Source organism: Carcharodon carcharias, chromosome 20, assembly GCF_017639515.1.
Source record: "Carcharodon carcharias isolate sCarCar2 chromosome 20, sCarCar2.pri, whole genome shotgun sequence".
NCBI classification, from domain to species: Eukaryota; Metazoa; Chordata; class Chondrichthyes; order Lamniformes; family Lamnidae; genus Carcharodon; species Carcharodon carcharias.
The window spans coordinates 31768622-31791098 of NC_054486.1; the positions used below are offsets into that span (position 1 = coordinate 31768622).

Consider the following 22477-nt stretch of genomic DNA (forward strand, 5'->3'; position numbering starts at 1 on the left):
CTTCATAGTACGAGGCCCATTTTTTGCCCTAAGTGGTCCCTTTAAGATTGTTGTGTGGCCACACATATGCTCATCTTAAAAGGACCGCTGCATTTGCATGGCCTGTTTGTCCCCTCCAGGGTATATTCTGATTGCTTTGTGAACACACATCCGCGCCAGTTAGAAGAAACGTCGATCACGGTGCGCTGGACTCTGCATAACATTGTGCAGCAGTGAAGCTTGGACCTGTAGGAGGAATAAGGCACAGAGCCTCTTTGGACAATGCCAAGGAAGGGGAGGAGGGGAACAAAAGCAAGGAGTTGGAAGGAGATACAAGCAATATACCACCAGCAGCCCACATTGCTGTCCTGGATGACCTTATTGTTTCAAGGATCACTTCAGTTCCACCACTGGACCCATCACTTGCAAAAGCCACTTTTGTCCCCCTCTGATGCCCAATAGCATTAACTCAAAGTAATCATGCAAACAACTGAACCCCCCCTTCACAGCACCTCATTGCTCGATGTCAATTCATGATTTCCCACATGTCCTCATGCAACTGAAAGGGCCACTTGCCAGCCAGCAACTAAGAATGCAAAACACTGAAAATTGATGAAAAAAAGACACAGCAGGATTTAAAGGAGAGGGAGAGAGGCACTTCAGAGACACAGCAGGGTTTAAAGGAGAGGGAGAGAGGCGCTTCAGAGACACAGCGGAGCTTAAAGGAGCGAGAGAGAGAGAACCAGAGACTTCAGAGACATGGCGGGGCTCTATGATTAAGAATATGAATGGAGAGAGGGAATGGGTGACTACCAGACAGTCAAATGGAAACAGGCATCTACAGCGGGAAACCCCAGGGTGCATCCCACTCTTTAACCAGTATTCATTTCTGAATACTGATAAGAGTGATGGTTCATCCGGAGAGTGGAGCCAGAGCCAAGTCCATGGGATCAAGGGTCACTCAGTTGTACAGGGGTTTGGTTGGGGGTGGGGGGGCACGTTGTTATAAGGAAGACTGGAAGAACAATAGTGAAAGGTGATTCAATAGCTAGGGGAATAGACAGGTGTTTCTGCAGCTGCAGGCGTAAATCCAGGATGGTATGTTGCCTCCCTGGTGCCAGGGTCAAGTTTGTGACTGAATCAACAATGCAGGCAGAAAGTGGGATGTAGTCCTGCAGTCAGAGTTTAAGGAGCTAGGTAGGAAATCAGAAAGCAGAACCTCAAAAGTAGTAATCTCTGGATTATTCACAGTACCACACACAAGTGAGTATGGAAATAGGAGGATAAAGCAGATGAATGCGTGGCTGGAAAGATGGTGCAGGAGGGAAGGCTTTAGATTCTTGGGATGTTATACCGGCTCTGGGAAGAATAGGACCTGTACAGGCTGGACGCATTGCACCTAAATAGAGCCAGGATTGAGTTATTTGCAGGGTGATTTTTCTAATGCGATTAGGGAGGGTTTAAACTAACTTGGCAGAGGATGGGAACCAGGAGATAATAACAGAGAAGAATACCATGGTGCAACATAACAGTGGGAGAGTGCACTAGAATAGGGAATAGTAAATTAATAGGTGGAGTCAAAGTAAAGGGAAAAGTAATAAGGTCTAAATAAGACTACTGTGCATATATATGAATGCACAGACTGTGGTAAATAAGATTGGTGAATCACAGGTGCAGATTGCCATGTGGAAATATGATGATGTGGCTATAACACCTGCGGTCTGTCCGCAAGAATGACCCAAACCTCCCTGTCGCTTGCCATTTTAACACTCCACCCTGCTCTCTTGCCCACATGTCTGTCCTTGGCTTGCTGCATTGTTCCAGTGAAGCCCAACGCAAACTGGAGGAACAACACCTCATCTTCCGACTAGGGACTTTACAGCCTTCCGGACTGAATATTGAATTCAACAACTTTAGGTCGTGAGTCCCCTCCCCCATCCCCACCCCCTTTCTGTTTCCCCCTTCTTTTTTTTCCCAATAAATTATAAAGATTTTCCTTTTCCCACCTATTTCCATTATATAAAATAAAAAAAAAAAAACCCACTAGAGCTATACCTTGAGTGCCCTACCATCCATTCTTAATTAGCACATTCGTTTAGATAATATCACCAACTTTAACTTTAACACCTATGTGTTCTATTGTACTATTGTTGTTGACATCTTTTGATGATCTGCTTCTATCACTGCTTGTTTGTCGCTACAACCACACCAACCCCCTCCACCTCTCTGTCTCTCTATCTCTCCGCCCCCCACACACACACCTTAAACCAGCTTATATTTCAGCTCTTTCCTGGACTCGAACTCAAGTTCTGTCGAAGGGTCATGAGGACTCGAAACGTCAACTCTTTTCTTCTCCGCCGATGCTGCCAGACCTGCTAAGTTTTTCCAGGTAATTCTGTTTTTGTTTTGGATTTCCAGCATCCGCAGTTTTTTTGTTTTTATGGCTATAACAGGCCTGGCTCAAAGAAGGGCAGGACTGTGTGTTAAATATTCCTGGATACAAAGTGTTCAGGAAAGGAAGAAAAGGGGGAGTGGTGGCAGTATTGATTAAGGAGAGTTTTGCAGTGCTGGAGAAAGTGGATGTCCCAGGGAGTAAAGGACAGAATTTATTTGGCTAGAGCTAAGGAACAAAAATAGGTGCAAGTACATTGTTTGGTGCGGTCTACAGGCTACCAATCAGTGGGAAGGATGTAGAAGAACAAATTTGCAAGGAAATTACAGATAAGTACAAAAATTATAATGGAAGATTTTAATTATCTGAAAACAGAGTGAGATAGCAGTTGTGTAAAGGGCAGACAAGAGCAGGAGTTCCTAGACTGTATTCAGGAAGATTTTCTACAGCAGTAAGTTTCCAGACCAACAAGAAAGGAGGTACTGTTAGACCTGGTTCGAGGGAATGAGGTGGGCTAACTAGATCTACTGTCAGTAGGAGAACACATAGAGGACAGTGATCATTGTATCATAAGGTTTAAGCTGACTATAGAAACAGACAAACCAGAATAAGAATAATTAACGGGGGGGAGGGGGGGAAGCCAACTTCAATGGTGTTGGAATGGATCTGGGCCAAATAAATTAGAGTCAAAGGTTGGCAGGAAAAACGGTAACTGAACATAGGCACTGTCAAGGTATATTCCCTCAGAAGGGAAAAGTAGGGCAAACAAATCCAGAGCTCCCTTGATGACAAAAGTGATAGAAATTAAGATAAGGAAGAAAAAGTGTGCTTATGACAGATGTCGGGTAGAAAATACAATTGGGAAAAAGGCTAAATATAGAGGTCAGAGGGGAGGTGAGAAAGCAACTAAGAGAAGCAAAGGGGGAGTATGGAAAGAGACTGGCAGCCAACATAAAAGGGAATCCCATGCCTTCTGTAGGCATTTAATAATAAAAAGATGGTAAAAGAAGGTGTATGGCTGATTAGGAACAAAAAGGGGATTTACAGATGGAAGCAGAGGATATTTTGCATTTGCCCTTACCAAAGAAGAAGATGCTACCAGGCCATGGTGAAAAGGAGGTAATTCAGAGACTAAAAGGCTGTCTGTACTGAGAGTTGATAAGGCACCAGGACCAGGTGAGATGCATCCAAGGACACTGAGGGAAGTGAGTGTGGAAATTGCAGAGGCACTGGCCATAATTCTTCAGTCTTTATTGGACTCAGGGGTGCTGCTAGAGGACTTGAAGAATTGTAAGTGTTACACCCTTGCTCAAAAAAGGGTGTAAAGATAAGCCCAACAATTACAGGCCTGACAGTTTAACTCCTGTGGTGGGAAAGCTTCTAGAAACAATAATTTGTGACAAAATTGAAAGTCACATGGACAGATGCAGGTTAATTAAGCAAAGCCAACATGGATACCTTGAGGGAAAATTGTGTTCAACTAAGATAAAAGCAAAAAACTGCGGTTGCTGGAAATCCAAAACAAAAATACCTGGCAAAACTCAGCAGGTTGACAGCATCTGCAGAGAGGAACATAGTTAACGTTTCAAGTCCATATGACTCATCAACAGAACTAAGGAAAAATAGAAAAGAGGTGAAACATAAGCTGGTTTAAGGCGGGCGGTGGGACAGGTAGAGCTGGATAGAGGGCCAGTGATAGGTGGAGATAACCAAAAGATGTCACAGACAAAAGGACAAAGAGGTGTTGAAGCTGGTGATATTATCTAAGGAATGTGATAATAAAGGTACAGATAGCCCTAGTTGGGGTGGGGTGGGGGGAAGGGATCGAAATAGGCTAAAAGGCAGAGATAAAACAATGGATGGAAATACATTTAAAAATAATGGAAATAGGTGGAAAAGAAAAATCTATATAAATTATTGGAAAAAGGGCATCGGAAAGGGGGTGGGGCTGGAGGAGAGAGTTCATGATCTAAAATTGTTGAATTCAATATTCAGTATGGAAGGCGGTCAAGTGCCTAGTCAGAAGATGAGGTACTGTTCCTCCAGTTTGCGTTGAGCTTCACTGGAACAATGCAGCAGGCCAAGGACGGACATGTGGGCATGAAAGCAGGGTGGATGTTGAAATGGCAAACAACAGGGAGGTCTGGGTCATGCTTGCGGACAGATTGAAGGTGTTCCGCAAAGCAGTCACCCAGTCTGCGTTTGGTTTCTCCAATGTAGAGGAAACCGCATTGGGAGCAACGAATGCAGTCGACTAAATTGAGGGAAGTGCAAGTGAAATACTGTTTCACTTGAAAGCAGTGTTTGGGCCCTTGGACGGTGAGGAGAGGGGAAGTAAAGGGGCAGGTGTTGCACCTTCTGCAATTGCATGGGAAGGTGCCGTGGGAGGGGGTTGAGGTGTAGGGGGGTGATGGAGGAGTGGACCAGGGTGTCCTGGAATGAATGATCCTTGCGGAATGCCGCCGGGGGTGGGTGAAGGGAAGATGTGTTTGGAGGTGGCATCATGCTGGAGTTGGCAGAAATGGCGGAGGATGATCCTTTGAATGCGGAGGCTGGTGGGGTGATAAGTGAGGACAAGGGGGACCCTATGTGGGAGGAGAGGAAGGTGTGAGGGCGGATGCGCGGGAGATGGGCCAGACACGGTTGAGGCCCTGTCAACCACCGTGGGTGGAAAACCTCGGTCAAGGAAGAAGGAAGACATGTCAGAGGAATTGTTTTTGAAAGTGGCATCATCAGAACAAATGCGACGTAGGTGATGAAACTGAGAGAATGGGATGGAGTCCTTCTAGGAAGTGGGGTGGGAGGAGCTGTAGTCAAGGTAGCTGTGGAAGTCAGTAGGCTTGTAATGAACTTCCTGTAAGGAGTCTATTCCATTCTCTCAGTTTCTTCGCCTCCGTTGTATCTGTTCTGATGATGCCACTTTCAAAACAGGTCCTCTGACATGTCTTCCATCTTCCTTAACCGAGGTTTTCCACCCAAGGAGGTTGACAGGGTCCTCATAACAACCATGATAGGGTCCGCCTTGTCCTCATTTATCACCCCACCAGCCTCCGTATTCAAAGGATCATCCTCCGCCATTTCCGCCAACCCCAGCATGATGCCACCACCAAACACATCTTCCCTTCACCCCCCCCGGCGGCATTCCGCAGGAATCATTCTCTCCGGGACACCCTGGTCCACTCCTCCATCACCCCCCTACACCTTAACCCCCTCCCACGGCACCTTCCCATGCAACCGCAGAAGGCGCAATACCTGCCCCTTTACTTACCCTCTCCTCAACCGTCCAAGGGCCCAACCATTCCTTTCAAGTGAAGCAGTATTTCACTTGCACTTCCCTCAATTTAGTTGACTGCATTCGCTGCTCCCAATGCGGTTTCCTCTACATTGGAGAGACCAAACGCAGACTGGGTGACTGCGGAACACCTTCGGTCTGTCCGCAAGCATGACCCAGACCTCCCTGTTGCTTGCCATTTCAACACTCCACCCTGCTCTCATGCCCACTTGTCTGTCCTTGACCTGCTGCATTGTTCCAGTGAAGTTCAACACAAACTGGAGGAACAGCACCTCATCTTCCGACTAGGCACTTTACAACCTTCCAGACTGAATATTGAGTTCAACAACTTTAGATCATGAACTCTCTCCTCCATCCCCACCCCCTTTCCGATCTCCCTTTTTTCCAATAATTTATATAGATTTTTCTTTTCCCACCTATTTCCATTATTTTTAAATGTATTTCCATCCATTGTTTTATCTTTGCCTTTTAGCCTATTTCGAACCCTTCCCCCCACCCCACACCCACTAGGGCTATCTGTACCTTTATTATCACATTCCTTAGATAATATCACCAGCTTTGTCCTCTTTGTCCTTTTGTCTATGACATGTTTTGGTTATCTCCACCTATCACTGGCCCTCTATCCGGCTCTACTTGTCCCACCCCACCTTAAACCAGCTTATATTTCACCTCTTTTCTATTTTTCCTTAGTTCTGTTGAAGAGTCACATGGACTCGAAACGTTAACTGTGTTCCTCTCTGCAGATGCTGTCAGACCTGCTGAGTTTTTCCAGGTATTTTTGTTTTTTTGTTTTCGTGTTCAACTAACTTGCTTGAGTTTTTTGTGGAGCTTGATGAGGGTAATGCTATTGATGTAGTGTACATGGACTTCTAAAAGCGTACAGTGCCACATAACAGACTTGTGAGCAAAGTTATAGCTGATGAAATGAGAGGGACAGTTGCAACATGGATATGAAATTAGTTGAGTGACAGGAAACAGAGAGTGATGATAATTGGATGCTTTTCCGACTGGAGGAAGGTTTGTAATGGAGTTGCTCAGGGGTTAGTGCTGGGACCCTTGCTTTTCCTGATATAAATGACCTAGACCTTGGTGTACAGGACACAGTTTCAAAATTTGCAGATGATATGAAACTTGGAATCATTGTGAACTATGAGGAGGATAGTGTAGAATTTCAAAAGAACACAAACTAGCTTGTGGAATGGGTTGACAGGTGACAGATTTTAGTTCAGGTGGCAGATGTTAGCTCAATGCGGAGAACTATGGAGTGATTTATTTTGGTAGGAAGAAGATGGAGAAACCATATAAAATAAATGATACAACTCTAAAGGAGATGCAGGAACAAAGAGACCTGGGTGTATATGTGCATAGGTCATTGAAAGTGGCAAGACAGGTTGAGAGGGTGGTTAGCAATGTACAAAGTATCCTATACTTTATTTATAGGGGCATAGAGTACAAGACCAAGGAGGTTATGTTGAATTTCTGTAAGACACTAGTTCTGCCTCAGCTAGAGTATTGCCAGTTCTGGGTGCTGCACTTTAGGAAGGATGTGAAGGCATTGGAGAGAGTGCAGAAAAGATTCATGAGAATGGTTCCAGGGATGAGGAACTTCCGTTATAAAGATAGACTGGAGAAGTTTTCCTTAGAGAAAAGAAGGATGAGAGAGATTTGATGAAGGTATTCAAAATCATGAGGGGCCTGGATGCAGTAGATAGGGAGAAACTCTTCCCACTCATGAAAGGATCGAGAATAAGAGGGCACAGATCAAAAGTATTTGGCAAAAGAAGCATTAGTTATATAAGGAAAAACATTTTCATGCAGCAAGTAGTTAAGGTCTAGAATGCTCTGCCTGATAGTTTGGTGGAGGCAGGTTCTACCCGAAACATTCAAAAAGGAATTAGACTGCTATCTGAAAAAGGAGAATGTGCAGGGTTATGGAGAGAAGGCGGAGGAATGGCACTAGGTGAGTTGGTCATTCAGAGAGCCAATGCGGACACGATGGGCAAAATGGCCTCCTCCTGCGCCATAACAATTTTGTGATTCTTTGAAAACACAAACATTCCAAACACACAGTCAGGGTGATTGGAGGAGTCCGTCTCAGAAATAAGTGGTATAATTTCAGGGCAGTGCGACAATGTCTTCTTCCATGGATAAAATGGCCAACTGTTTGCAGCATCAAATGTGACGATCGCACAGGTGCATGAGGGCATTCACCAATTGATTGCACATTCTGAAAGGCACATCACTTAGAATGAATGATGCATTAACTTTGGTTTATCACCACCACCTCAAGGGCAGCTAGGGATGGGCAATAAATGCTGGCTCAGCCAGCAAAGCCCACATCTCATGAATGAATAAAAAAAAACTCATCTCCCCTCTGACCTTAAACAAAGTATTCTCCAGCTCATTGCTAGCACAAAAGCGCAGCAGGGCTGTGAGCTTGATGATGGTGAAAAGAGATGAGGACTCTGCTGAAATCCCGATCTCCCCATGCTGCCTAGTGTCTCAATGGCTTAGTCTGCCCCTGCACAGATGCAGATGGAGCTGAGCCTGGAGGGACCCACACATGGTCCAAAACCCAGAAGATATCAGTTAGGAGCATCTCAGCAATCAGAGCAGGGATCTGAGCAATCTGCCCAACCTCTGGTGAAGCCACAGGGGTTGCTATATGTAGAAGTGGTAAGAAAAGGGAGAGCAAAGATATGTAGTTGCAAGTTAACAAGGTTATGCACATGGGTGTGTTACAGTTAGATTGTTAAATTTCTGTTTCTATTTGAGCTACATAAATAATCACAGAATTGTTACAGCACAGAAGGAGGCCATTCAACCCATTGTCTGCAACAGCTCTCCAAATCAGCGATTCACTTAGTGCCATTCTCCCACCTTCTCCCCATAACCCTGCACATTCTTCCTTTTCAGATAACAGTCTATTTCCCCTTTGAATGTCTCAATTGAACCTGCTTCCACCACACCATAATATGATTGACTTTTACATTCGGTTTGAGGGAGAGAAGAGTGGGTCCAAGACTAGCATTTTAAATAAGGACATTTTGAGGGCATGATAGCTGAGCTAGCTAAAGTGAACTAGCAAATGAGGTTAAGGGATAGGTCCATAGTGATGCAATGTCAGACTTTTAAAGGAATATTTTAGAATGTACAGAATATATACATTCCAATGAGAAAGAAAACGTCCAAGGGGAGGACCTGTCATCAGTGGTTAACTAAAAAAGTTAAAGACAGTATCAGGCTTAAAGAAAAAGCATATAATTGAGCAAAAATGGGTGGCAGGGCACAAGATTGGACAGAATATAACGAATAGCAAAGAATGACAAAAAGATTAACAAGGAGGGAAAATTTAGAGTACATGAGAAAGCTAGCTGAAAATATATAGATGGATAGTAAGAATTTCTATAGATATTTAATAAGAAAAGAGTTAACAAAGTGAGCGTTGGTCTTATAGAATGTGTCTGGGGAATCAAGGAAACGGCAGATGAATTAAACAGGAATTTTGCATCAGTCTTCACTATAGCGGATACAAGTAACATCCCATAAATAGCTATAAATCAGGAAATGGAAGGGAGGGAGGAACTCAGGAAAATTACAATCACCAGAGAAGTGGTATTGAGAAATTGTTGGAGCTGCAAATCTTCGGGCCCTGATGGACTTCATCTTAGGGTCTTGAAAGAAGAGGCTAACGAAATGGTTGATGCATTGGTTTTCATTTTCCAAAATTGGAAGTTTCCATTAGATTGGAAAATAGCAAATGTAACTCCTTTATACCAGAAATGTTCATGGTATAGGAGGTAACATATTGGTATGGATAGAAGATAGGCAAGCTAACAGGAAACAGAGGGTAGCCATATATAGCTACCATATATATGGATCCTTTTCTGGTTGGTGGTTGAAACGAGTGGTGTGCCAGAGGGATCAGTGCTGGGGCCTCAACTTTTTATAAGCTATACCAATAACTTGGATGAAGACAGATGACATGGTTGCTAAATTTGCTGATGACACACAGATTGGTCGGAAAGTAAGTTGTGAAGAGGACATAGGAGACTACAAAGTGACATAGCTAGGTTAAGTAAGTGGGCAAAGATCTGGCAAATGGAGTATAATGTGGGCAAGTGTGAAATTGTCCATTTTGGCACGAAGAATTAAAAAAGAGGCATATTTTCTAAATGGTGAGAGATTACTGTGCTCTGAGATTCAGAGGCATCTGGGTGTCCTAGTGCATGAATAACAAAAGGTTAGAATGCAAGTACAGCAAGTAATTTGGAAAGCTAATAGAATATTATCGTTTATTGCAAGGGGAATTGAGTACAAAAGTAGGGAGGCTATGCTTCAGTTGTACAGGGCACTGGTAAGACCATATCTGGAGTACTGTGTACAGTATTGGTCTCCTTATTTAAGGAAATATGTAAATGCGTCAGAAGCAGTTCAGAGAAGGTTTACTTGACTAACACTAGGAATGGGCGAGTTGTCTTATGTGGAAGGGTTGGACAGGTTTGGCTTGTATCCACTGGAGTTTAGAAGAGTAAGAGGCGACTTGATCAAAACCTTTAAAATCCTGATGAGTCTTGACAGAGTGGATTTGGAGAGCATGTTTCCTCTTGTGGAAGAACCTAGAACTAGGGGTTGCAGTTTAAAAATAAGGGGTCGCTCATTTAAGAAAGAGATGAGGTGAAAATTTTTCTCTCAGAGGGTCATGAGTCTTTGGAACTCTCTTCCTCAAAAGGCAATGGAAGCAGGGTCTCAATCTTCTTCCTACCAAAATAAATCACTTCAAATTTCTCCACATTGAACTTTATCTGCCACTTGTCCACCCATTTCACAAACTTGTCTATGTTCTTTTGAAGTTCTACACTATCCTCCTCACAGTTCAGTGATTCCATTTTTCATATCATCTGCAAATTTTGAGATTGTGCCCTGTACACCAAGGTCTATGTTATTTATATCAGGAAAAGCAAGGCTTCTAACACCAACCCCTGGGGAACTCCACTACATATCACCCTTATGTCTGAGAAAAATCCATTAACCACCACTCTCTGTTTCCTGTCACTCAGCCGACCTCATATCAATGTTGCTTACTGTCGCTTTCATTCCGTCAGCTATACTTCACTCACAAGTCTGTTGTGTGTATCAAATGCCTTTTGGAAGTCCATGTACACTATATCAACAGCAATGCCCTCATCAACCATCGCTGTTACTTCTTAAAAAATTCCAGCAAGTTAGTTGAACACCCTTTTCCCTTAAGAAATCAATGTTGTCTTTGCTTAATTAACCTGCATCCGTCCATATGACTCTTAATTTTGTCACATATTATTGTTTCTAGAAGTTTTCCCACCACAGAAGTTAAACTGACAGGCCTGTAATGGCTGGGCTTATTTTTACACTGTTTTTTAAACAAAGCTGTAACATTTACAACTCTCCAGTCCTCTAGCAGCACCCCTGAGCCCAAGGAAGACTGAAGAATTATGGCCAGTGACTCTGCAATTCCCACTCTCACTTCCCTCAGTGTCCTTGGATGCATCTCATCTGGTCCTGGTGCCTTATCAACTTTCAGTACAGACAACCTTCTGGTGCCTGAATTACCTGCTTTTCACCATGGCCTGGGTAGCATCTGTGAGTTGTTGTCATGGACAACCTAGACCACCAACTGCTGGAAATGTAAAGGCCCAGTGGAAGAAAAAGACGTGAATATGTACTGTGAAGGTAAGAATGCTTGGCATTGTTGTTAAGCATGTGATCATATTTCATTGGCTGCTGACATTAAATCAGCATGAGTGAGTGTTGTATGCCATTGGCCATGTGTTATTTAATTCTGTTACCAAGTAACTGGTAGGCCCTACCTTCAGCTCCCAGGCACACCAGGACTTTTCAGAGCTTTAAAGAAGGGTCATATAGACTTGAAACATTGGGCTGAATTTTGCGTTTGTTGGGTGGGCGGGCCCGACCGAATCAGCGGAGGGTGGGGAGCCAATCCCCGCCGGCGAAACGGGCCGTGCCACCATTTTGCGCGGGTGGGCCAATTAAGGCCCGCCCAGCGTGTTTCGGACTCCCATGTTCAGCGGGAAAATTAAATCGGCAGCAGGCGTGTTCAGACCACCGGTTCCAATGGGGAACCGGCAGTCTGTATGAAGAACAGCCAGGCAGCCTCCTTTAGTCTAATCACCATGGCCATCGACCGGGCACCAGAAGAGGTGAGGGCAGAGAAGGAGGGGGGCAGGTTGCAGGGTAGGCCAACGGGGGGGCCACTGTGCCCCTCGGTTCTCCGATGCCTGCCTTGTTGTCCTCCTGGAAGAGGTGTCAAACCATCGGGAGGTGCTGTTTCCCGAGGATGGGAGGAGGAGGGCCCCCCACATGACCAGGCAGTTGGGGAAGGAGGTAGCGGTGGCTGTTAGTTCTCAAGATGCTGTGCGGTGCACCGGAACACAGTGCCGCAAGCGCTTCAATGATTTGTTGTGCTCTGGAAGGGTGAGTACCATGTCAGCCTTGCCCACTTTAGCCTTTGAAGCCCCCCCCGCCAACTTCTTAGTGTCGTTACTTCATTGGGCATTTGGCACATGCTGGGTGGGCAAACAGATAGTGACCATGCTTACGTCAGCCTTAGTGGTTGAAGAGAATATGGGCTCTCCCCACAGCATATGTTGATGTTTGTCACATTTGAGTAGTCTGGGGCCAACCTGCAGGGGAGGTAGCTGGACACATACTCAGAACTCCAACACATGTCTTATTGATGGTGATAAGATGGTGAATGGGGAGCCTCAAGGTGTTGAGGCCAAGAGCCATCTGCTGGCCTCGGCGCCGCACCTAGTTGCGCCTCCTTGTCACGGTCGCTAAGACCCGTGTGTTATTCAAAGTGATGGACGCTGAATGTGTCCAAGGTGGCCATTGGGGGAGGGGGTTGGGAGCAGCCGTACTATCTTCTGGGGACTGATCACCAGTAGTGTGGACAGGAGCCGCTGGAGGCCTCAGATGGGCCTCTGTGGTTGGGGTGCGGCGAGTGTGTGTAGAGTACATGAGCAATCAGCCCCAATAAATGGTCTTCTCCGTTCTGCAGACAAAAACTGAAAACAATAGCTGGAGTGTCAGCGGACTGTGGTGGGCATGCTGTGCTGCAGCACCTCACCACTTGAGGAGCAGGCCATGGAGCTGGGGAGGAGGCAGGCAGCCAGGTCGGCAGGTGTTGGCGAGGCTGGGGTGCAGCAGCCAGATATTTGAGGGCCAGAGTCCCAACCACTCTGTCTCCCCACCATCCAAAGCGTTGATGGTTGCTGCAATCGTTAATGCTGCAACACTGCTCGTTCACAGACTGATACAGTCAGACGTGTGGGTCATACACAAAGGTTCCTCGGCCCCTTGAGGATGAGCGTCTCTAGCACCTTCCAAAGTCGTCTTATCCCATTTGTGACCACTATCCCCATGGCCTAACATGCCATGGCATCACTGCTGCACATCCAAAGACTTATATCATCTTAGGAGGGTTTGTACCTCCACCACCCTTTCAGCCAGTGCATCCCACATTACTCTGTCCAAAAGGTCCTGAGCACCTCACCTGTCAACCTCATGGCACTCAACTTAAATAAATGCCACCACGTTAGTCATCCCTGTGCCAAGGGGAAATGTTGCCCTCTTCTATGCCCCTCATAACGGTACGAAGGTCAATAAAGTGACCTGTCAATCTCCTGTGCTCCACGGCAAATGTCGCAAGTGTTTGCAATGTTTCCTCATAACCCCAACTCTCCAGGCCAGCATGCATCCAGGTCAGGAATCTCTGCAATCTCCCCATTCCAATGCCATCCCTCCCATGAAGCGCAGGTCACAACTTAACGCAGAAGTGTAGATGTGGCCTCGACAGCGTTTTCTGCACTTGCAACATGACCTCCCTTTTCCTACATTCTATCCCTCGGCTAATAAAGGCCAGTCTGGCTTCGACCTTGTTAAACGCCTTATGTTCCTGTGCTGCTTCCTTAACGGGTCTGCCCAGCAAGGGCCCTGTAATCGTCGTGACTTCCCACGGTCCTACCATTACTCATGTATTCCCGTACCTTGCTTGTCTTGCCCAAGTGCTTAACCTCACACTTATCCACATAACATTCCATGTGGCATTCCTTAGGCCATCTGACCAGCCTGTCTATATGTGCTTGTAATGTTTGGGCCTCCTCTTGACTATTTACCACCCCACCAATGTTCGCGTCCTTAGGTTCTTGAAGGGTGAGCGACTTATGAGGCTGGTGGGGGGGAGAGGGAAAGGGATGAAAGGTGTTACTGACTGAATGCTAACTGATGCACTGTCCTTGTTGTAAATTTCAGCATCACCACCGCATGGCCGCCACCAAGACGTCCAGAGCTCCCCCTCCATACCTGAGGGCCAACACTGGCAACTTGCATCACATCCTTACAACGAGCCAGGCACCAGCGCAACGACAAACACTTTGGTGGGGATTATGACATCGGCTAGTGTCCCGGGGCACAGTGGAGAGGGCACTTCACAATCGCTGGAGGAGATGGCACGGACAGACAGTGCCGATGGCGCCAGCAGCCGGAGGACTGCAGGGGACAAGGCACATGCTGAGTCCAGCAGTGATGATGTGCCTTTGGAGATGTCAGTCATGCAGCTGTTGCAGGACAAGCGGCAGGGTGCAGGGGAGCATCTGACAGTGTTGCATGAGGGTGTGCTTCACTTGGTCTCTGTGTTGGAGGAATCCAGGCAGAGTGTCAATGATGGCTCGAACCTCAGGACAGAGCTTCAGCCTTCCTTCATTGAGAGATTGGCGACTCTCATGGAGAGGGGCTTCCAGCGGATTGAGAATCTTCTGATTGGGTTACACTCTGACCTGCAAGCCCTCTCAGCGTTAATGGCTTGGTCATTCACAATGTGGGAGATGTTCTGGGCATCAAGTGTTGCCGCTCGGTGCCCATCCATGCGGTGCGGTGAGCAGGGAGGTCTAATGCGACCTCACGTTGGCACAGCAGCTGCCTGTCGTCACTGCAAGCTCCTCTCAGGGCGCTCTGGATGAGGGCAGCAGCTCCTCCACCCCTCTGCCAGTGACCGTTGCATCTGTTGAGGCTGCGACAATTGGGGAGGTGCCAGGTGGGGCCAGCGCAGGCTCCACGGGCCAAAGGGCGGTCGCTAAGATCATCGAGGCCAACAGGACAGCAGAATCAGCAGGCTGGCTGACCAGCCACTCCGAGCGATGTGGCAGCACCTAGACATAGCACCCGCAAACCTAAGCCTAAGGCACGTTAGGCACTCCATGGGTTTGTCACTGGTGATTTTGTGTTGGCCCTAGATTAGGGAATATATCATTACGTGTGTCAGAGCAACATTTATGCTTTATTTTGGTGGCAATAAAGTCCACTTTTCTGACCATGGCTGAGGGTGTTTCCTTTGTGCTGAATTTGTATATTTCACAGACATATCATGAGTGTTTGAGTGGACATTGATGTTTCTATACTAAGCCCTTAGTTGCAGCTGATGAGGTGGAAGATGTAGCACCTAAGTGCCACGTGTGGAAGCGCCAGGCAATGCTGGTCCTGCTAATCCATGTGTGTGGAGCTAGCTGGAGGTTCGTTGGATTAAAGTGTCCCAGATGTCCCTGCCTCTCTGGTGTAGTAGCAGGTTGGCATGCTGCCCCTCATCATTGCCCTGTGCTTCCTCATCCTCTGAGCCACAGCTGCATTCATCATGTGCAGCCTCATCCACTGCGTCAAGGTCTTCATCATCCACTGTGTCCCCCCCTTTCCAGCGAAAGATTGTTCAGAGCACAGCATACTACCACTATCACAGAGGCACGATCTGGGGGGTACTGAAGTGCACCCCCTGGACAGTCCAGGCAATGGAAGTGCAGCTTGAGAAGACCAATGGTTCTCTCCACCACAGCCCTTGTGGTGTTGTGGCTCCTATTGTAGCACTGCTCAGCTTCTGTTCTTGGATGGCGGAGAGGAGTCATGAGCCACCTTCTGAGGGGATAGCCCTTGTCACCCAGCAGCCATCCACCCAGCCGAGCCAGAGCACTGAAGAACGTCAGCACCTGGGAGTGTCTGAGGATGTATGCGTGGGAGCTGCCTGGGTACCTCGCACAAACTTGCAGAATCTGCATCCTGTGATCGCACATTATCTGCACGTTCATGGAGTGGAAGCCCTTCCTGTTGACGAAGGCACCGGGCTCACCTGCTGGCACCTTGATGGCCACATGTGTACAGTCTATAGCACCTGGACGCGGGGGAAGCCAGCAATGGCCACAAAGCCTCTGGCTCGCTGTGCCTGACTTGCCTGGTCGCAGCGGAAGTGGATGAAGGTCAATGCCCGTCTGAACAGAGCGTCTATAACCTGCTTGACACAAGTGTGGACAGCTGATTGGGAGACACTGCAAAGATGACCCACCGAGCCCTGGAAAGAGCCAGATGCATAGAAATGGAGGGCAACTGTGACCTTCAGAGCCGCTGGCATGGGGTGTCCCCACCCATACAGTTAGGGGAGATCTCAGGGCCAATCATCTGACAGATATAGTTGATTGTCCCCCTTGACAGTCGGAGCCTCCTTCGGCACTGCACCTCAGTCATATTGAGGTAGCTGCTTCGCCGCCTGTATACCCTGGCAGCAGGATAGTGGCGTTATCTGCAGCCCCTTCCACCTTGGACAACCTCTTGGCCCTGCGCCCCTTGTGCCTGTGCCTGGCCTCCCAAAGGTGGCTCTCCTGGAGGCTGATTGTCTACTCCTGGCCTCCTCCTTATTTTATTCCTCCCTTCCTCCTCAGAGGAGCTGCCTCCAAGAAGACATGAGGTTGCTTTGGCAGATAATGTGAAGGTAAACCCAAAGGGTTTCTACAAGTATATTAAGAGTAAAAGGATAGTAAGGGACACAATTGGTCCCCTTGAAGATCAGAGTGGTCATCTATGTGTGGAGCCTCACGAGATGGGGGAGATCATAAACAGTTTTTTTGCATCAGTATTTACTCAGGAAATTGGCATAGTGTATATGGAAGGAAGGGAAACAAGCAGTAGTTTCATGGAACATATAGAGATTAAAGAGGAGGAGGTGCTTGCTGCCTTACAGCGAATAAAGGTAGATAAATCCCCTGGGCCTGACATGAAATTCCCTCAGACCTTGAGGGAGACTAGTGTAGAAATTGCAGGGGCCATGGCAGAAATATTTAAAAGTCCTTAGCCACGGGGAGGTGCCAGAGGATTGGAGGGTAGCTCATGTTGTTCCGTTGTTTAAAAAAGGCTCCAAAAGTAAACCAGGTAATTACAGGCCAGTGAGCCTGACGTCAGTAGTAGGTAAATTATTGGAAGGTGTTCTGAGAGATCGGATATATAATTATTTGGACAGCCAAGGGCTGATTAACGATAGTCAGCATGGCTTTGTGTGCGGTAGGTCGTGTTTAACGAACCTTGTAGAGTTTCTCGAGGAGGTTACCAAGAAAGTAGATGAAGGAAAGGCTGTGGATGTTGTCTACATGGACTTTAATAAGGCCTTTGACAAGGTCCCATATGGGAAGTTAGTTCAGAAGGTTCAGACACTTGGTATCCATGGAGAGGTTGTAAACTGGATTCAAAATTGGCTGTGTGGGAGAAGACAGAGAGTGGTAGTGGATGATTGCTTCTCAGACTGGAGGTCTGTGACTAGTGGTGTGCCTCAGGGATCTGTGCTGGGACCATTGTTGTTTGTTGTCTATATCAATGATTTGATTGATAATGTGAATTGGATCAGCAAGTTTGCTGATTGGAAGCATTGTGGACAGCGAGGAAGGCTTTCAAAGCTTGCAGAGAGATCTGGACCAACTGGAAAAATGGGCCAGAAAATGGCAGATGGAATTTAATGCGGAAAAGTGTGAGGCGTTACATTTTGGAAGGTCAAACCAAGGTAGGACATACACAGTAAATGATAGGGCACCGAGGAATGCGGTGGAACAAAGGGATCAGGGAGTTCAGATATGTAGTTCCCTGAAAGTGGTGCACAGGTAGACGGGGTTGTAAAGAAAGCTTTTGGCATACTGGCTTTCATAAATCATATTGAGTATAGGAGTTGGGATGTTATGGTGAAGTTGTATAAGACATTGGTGAGGCCAACTTTGGAGTATTGTGTGCAGTTCTGGTCGCCTAATTACAGGAAGGATATCAGCAAGATTGAGAGAGCGCAGAGAAGGTTTATTAGGATGTTGCCGGGTCTTAAGGAGTTGAATTACAGGGAAAGATTAAACAGGTTAGGACTTTATTCCTTGGAGCGTAGAAAAATGAGGGGAGATATGATAGAAGTTTACAATATTATGAGGGGTAAAGACAGAGTAAATGTGAGTAGGCTTTTTCCACTTAGATTAGGAGAAATAAACACGAGAGGACATGGCTTTAGGGTGAAAGCAGACAGGTTTAGGGGGAACATTTGGGGGAACTTCTTCACTCAGAGAGTGGTGAGAGTGTGGAACGAGCTACCATCTGACGTGGTAAATGCGGGCTCACTCTTAAGCTTTAAGAATAAATTAGTTAGATAAATGGATGGGAGAGGTCTGGAGGGTTATGGACTAGGTGCAGGTCAATGGGACTAGCGGAATAATATTTCGGTACAGACTGGAAGGGTCAAATGGCCTATTTTCTGTGCTGTTGTGTTCTATGGTTCAGTGGAGATGTCAGAACCCATACCTAGGCTAAATGGAGGCCTCCAGAAAGCTGCAGGCCCGATAAAGATTCCTGACTGCTTAGCTAAAGCTTCAAAGTACAGAGAAAGCTATTGGAAATCAATCTGAACTGCTAACAATCACACAGGCAAGGTTAAAACACCTTCTGCATTAAATACTTCAGATAAAACATTATCAACCCCTCTGAGCCCACATATCCCGCCCGTATATGAGGTTGATTAAAAAATCAGTTATCCTCCTGCCCATTGGGCCCCTGCGCCAAGGCAAAGATTGCACGGGCTCCTCAAAATCGGCATCAATTGCCGAGTTAAGGGCCTTAACAAGGCCTTTAATTAATAGCGGGCATGGGTTGTGCTTCATAGTGTGCCCACCCACCTAAATATCGCGATGCCGCACGCTAACGTCAGGACGCTTGCATGATGTCAGTGTGCGACATTTTAAGCGCTGATGTGCGGGCTCTGCCACCTGCATGTCAGCCATAAAATTCTGCCCATTAACTCTGTTTCTGTCTCCACAGATGATGACAGACCTGCTGAGTTTTTCCAGCATTTTCTGTTTTTATTGCGTGTTTGGAATGTTCCTTTAAATACTGGAGTTGAGTTCATGTCATGCAGGTCCTCATCATGCATACTGGTGCTAATTGGTCAGCAAACCCAGAAGGAAAATGCTAAAGAGGTGGCTGAGTTTAAAATGTTGCTGGCAGACACACTGCACTTACTTTTGGATTTTCCACACTATCAGAGCCTCCACCTGTCCCATTATATCTATGCATTAAAATCCAGTCAACCAGAGTGTCAACCACTGAAATCAGATAGAGAATAGACTAGGCAGTAAAGGCAGGTTCTTTTCTCTGTAGGACTATAATGAACAAGTGGGTTCTTTTTCAACAATCCTGCAACTTTCATGGACATTTTACCAAATGTATTGAATTAAATTTCACAACTTATGTCCATAATCACTTGACTGTAATACTGACACCTGGATATAGCTGTTATGAGGCCAGTCTTACTGTGCTTCTGTAAAGTCACCTAAGAAATTATAACATGGAGAATTCCCCTTTTTGTAAATGATGTAGCTTTATTCCATCAGTCTGTGGCAGGCATTTCTGAATGAATTGACACTTTGTGCAATTGAATTTCTGGCATTTTTACTATTTTACTTATGATCTTGAGGCCTGGGTAGACCAACATGATATGGTACAAGGGGCACCTGTTCCATTTACTAATTCATATCAATATCTGGAAATCCTGATGATTTGCGGCTTTAGTTTGGATACAGGATCACACCAAGAATTGGTTTTCTCATCTCATCCCAATGCAACATATGGTACTAGTGTACAACCTGTTTACATGTATGGTTCAGAACCTCTAGTCAGCTAAGGTGGATTGTACCAAAAAAGGAATCAAGGAAGAGAGGGCTCCTGCTACCCCTGGCCTGGTAATCAACTTCCTAGAAGTGGGATCAGCCTCATGGTATTCACATGCCTCATTTAGATAAAGATCTAGGTGAAAGAAGTTAGTGGTGAGTAAGCCTGATATGTGCAACTGATCTTTGAAACCATCTGGATAACGTCGATTTCTATCACTTGCTGTTCTTCATTGATTCTATCAGTGCACTAATGGGTAACATAGTCCCAACTTGGAAAGTAATGGAAACTTACCAGTGCCTTTGGGGGTTAAACTCCAGAAACACCCCCTTATCCAGACTTGAAGATCTCGAAAGCTTTGCTTTTGTCTGGCCTTGGTTATGTAATCTTGCTGTTCACTTGAGTAGTTCTGAAGTTTGTCACTTTACTTTTTAACTTCAGCATAAAAAGTAATTTACAAACAGAATATTGTTCACAGCTAGGACACACTTGAATGTAGGTATGTATTGCTTATGTCTCTTGAACCAAGGGAAAATGGCTTTTAGGCTATTCTAATCAAACTGTAGCTAGCATTGTCTTATATAGCAACATCTTGCTAAATTCTGCATAAACCAGAACATGCTTATCCTTAGCACACAAGTTTACATTTTTCTTTGACCTATGCGGATCAAAGGCCATCGACATTGTCAACTAATCACATAAATCCAAGTGTCCTTCTTTTGTTATTGTTTGGACTTATAAGATTCATTCCCAAGGTCTTGCACTGACTGTTACAAGGTTGATCTCTATCTCTCTAACTGTTGCTAAGCTAGTGTCACTCTATCTTGTGTTTCAATACCCCCAAAAAGCAGCATTCACTGCCAATAAAAAATGTTTGTTGTTTTTTACCCAACAAAGACAGTAGGTGTTTTAAATACTCAATGAGCAAGGGTATATGAAATGCTTAAAGTAATGTCTTTGTATTTAGGAGAATAAAACCAAGCTGTCAGACCAGCAGAGAGCAGTGAGGAGGGGACAGAACCCATATCCAATCTACGCCAGTCTTAACGTGAGATCAGACCTCAGCGCTAGAGATTTTGGAGGTACAGTTCTTGTGGTGGGCGTTTCTACCAGGCCTTTGGAGGTGAGGGGGGCATCAAAATTGGAGCAAAATGCACCAGGCCAGTTTGCCAATGTGTTCCCACCTCTGGTTGCTTTTCCCAGGGTTGGGCTGAATAATGCCAGCAAGTGCCTGGTAAGGGAAGTCAATTTAATTAGATAATAAGGCAATTAACTGTAGACTTCCACAGACATTGCAATTTTCCCAGCATCACTTGGGCCCATGCTGTGTCAAGACCTCAGCAACTCAGAGGAGGCAGCTACACAGTGGGAGGTCAGAGTGGTGTGAGACTTCAAAGCCTACTAACCTTTAACAGCAAAAAATGGCAAAGCTGACAGAGGCTTGCTATTGTATGATGAGGTCTTGTAGACTGATGTCTCCAATAATGCTGGGGGTGATGCAATGGCAGCAGCTCCTATCAGATTGATTGCACTTCTATTGCGACACTCCTGCTGTACTCACCTCAAGACCGTTCTCACTGCAGACAGAGTGAAGGCTGCCGACCACCCTTGCAATGGGGTGTGCTGAATCGATCTCCCGTCTCCTCAAGTCAACCACTGACCTTAATCGGGCAGCGATCCTGGAGGCATGTTTTTAATTGGCCGTCTTCGGGAAGATTGAACAGGAGAGTGTGCTGCTGCTGCAGCTAAATAGCTGCAAAATTTCTACATTTGAGGAAGTCTGCCCTATAACTCAACAGGTACCTCTCGAACTGAGAGCCAGTCAGTTTGGAGTTTGAGGCTTCATTTAGGTATGTTGGGGTGGGTATTTTCACTAGGAGAAACTGCCTCTTGCCATGGGGTACATAGAATGCATACTAAGGGAGCCCTATTGATGTTGCAGGGAGAATGCAGTTATTAGCTATGTACATTTTGTGTTGTGGTGGTTTGCAGTTGGTGCACTGCACACTGTAAGCTTTCTATGCAGGTGGATTATACCATAATACACATGCCTAACCATCATCTCATCAGAAGAATGCCCTGACAGCATTTGAATAATGTTCAGACGATTCCAGTATGATTTCTTACGTAGGCATCATCATGTGACAGGGCTACGCATTGGCCTTTTGGTTATGGGATAGAGTTGCTGTTACTCTGCAGTTAATGACTGGAAGTATGTGATGCTGAGTGACCAAAGTGGAAAGAGTGCAGTTCTCGCCTCACCTTGATGTCTCATCCTGCCGAGGAACATTAGCCAGTGCTATTTCATGAGCTAATCATTTTATGGCTTCAGAGCTGTGTGAAAATAGTCCTTCCATTTCAATATGGAATGCTATCTGGTGTAATAATTCTATTAAGAAGACCACAAGCCAACATAAAGCAGAATCTTCTGTTTTTCACAGAATGGTTTGAGTACACTCCTTATGAAGCTGGACTTCCAAAATATGGAGCTTACATCCCCATTCAGCATTTTGGAAGCAGGTTCTTCATGGGATACCTGATAAAGAAATGCCCAGAGATAAGACTCAGCTTCTTACAAGGTACAATTCACAACAAAATCTGAAGTCCTAAAATAATAGTGCATATGTATTTATGAGTTACATTGAGGGTACAGACTGCTCTGGGAAATATGTGCTATAGTATGTTAAGAAGGAACATAGGAACAGAAATAGGGAAGTCAACCCCTTGAGCCTGTTAAACTGACAGGTCTGTAGTTGCTTGTTTTCTCCCTCCTATCTTCAACAACAGAGTGACATTTGCAATTCTCTAATCCA

The 22477-nt window shown here is 45.8% G+C and overlaps 1 protein-coding gene across 1 annotated transcript in view; it reads left to right on the plus strand.

Annotated features, from left to right (window-relative positions):
- The window catches only part of LOC121292311 (cytosolic phospholipase A2 zeta-like), a 128664-nt gene that overhangs the window by 94666 nt on the left and 11521 nt on the right, over positions 1 to 22477 (plus strand). Inside the window, exons 13-14 of the mRNA XM_041214162.1 lie at positions 20632 to 20746; positions 22106 to 22243. Coding sequence (XP_041070096.1) covers positions 20632 to 20746; positions 22106 to 22243 — 253 coding nt within the window. The remainder of the gene's footprint in view (positions 1 to 20631; positions 20747 to 22105; positions 22244 to 22477) is intronic.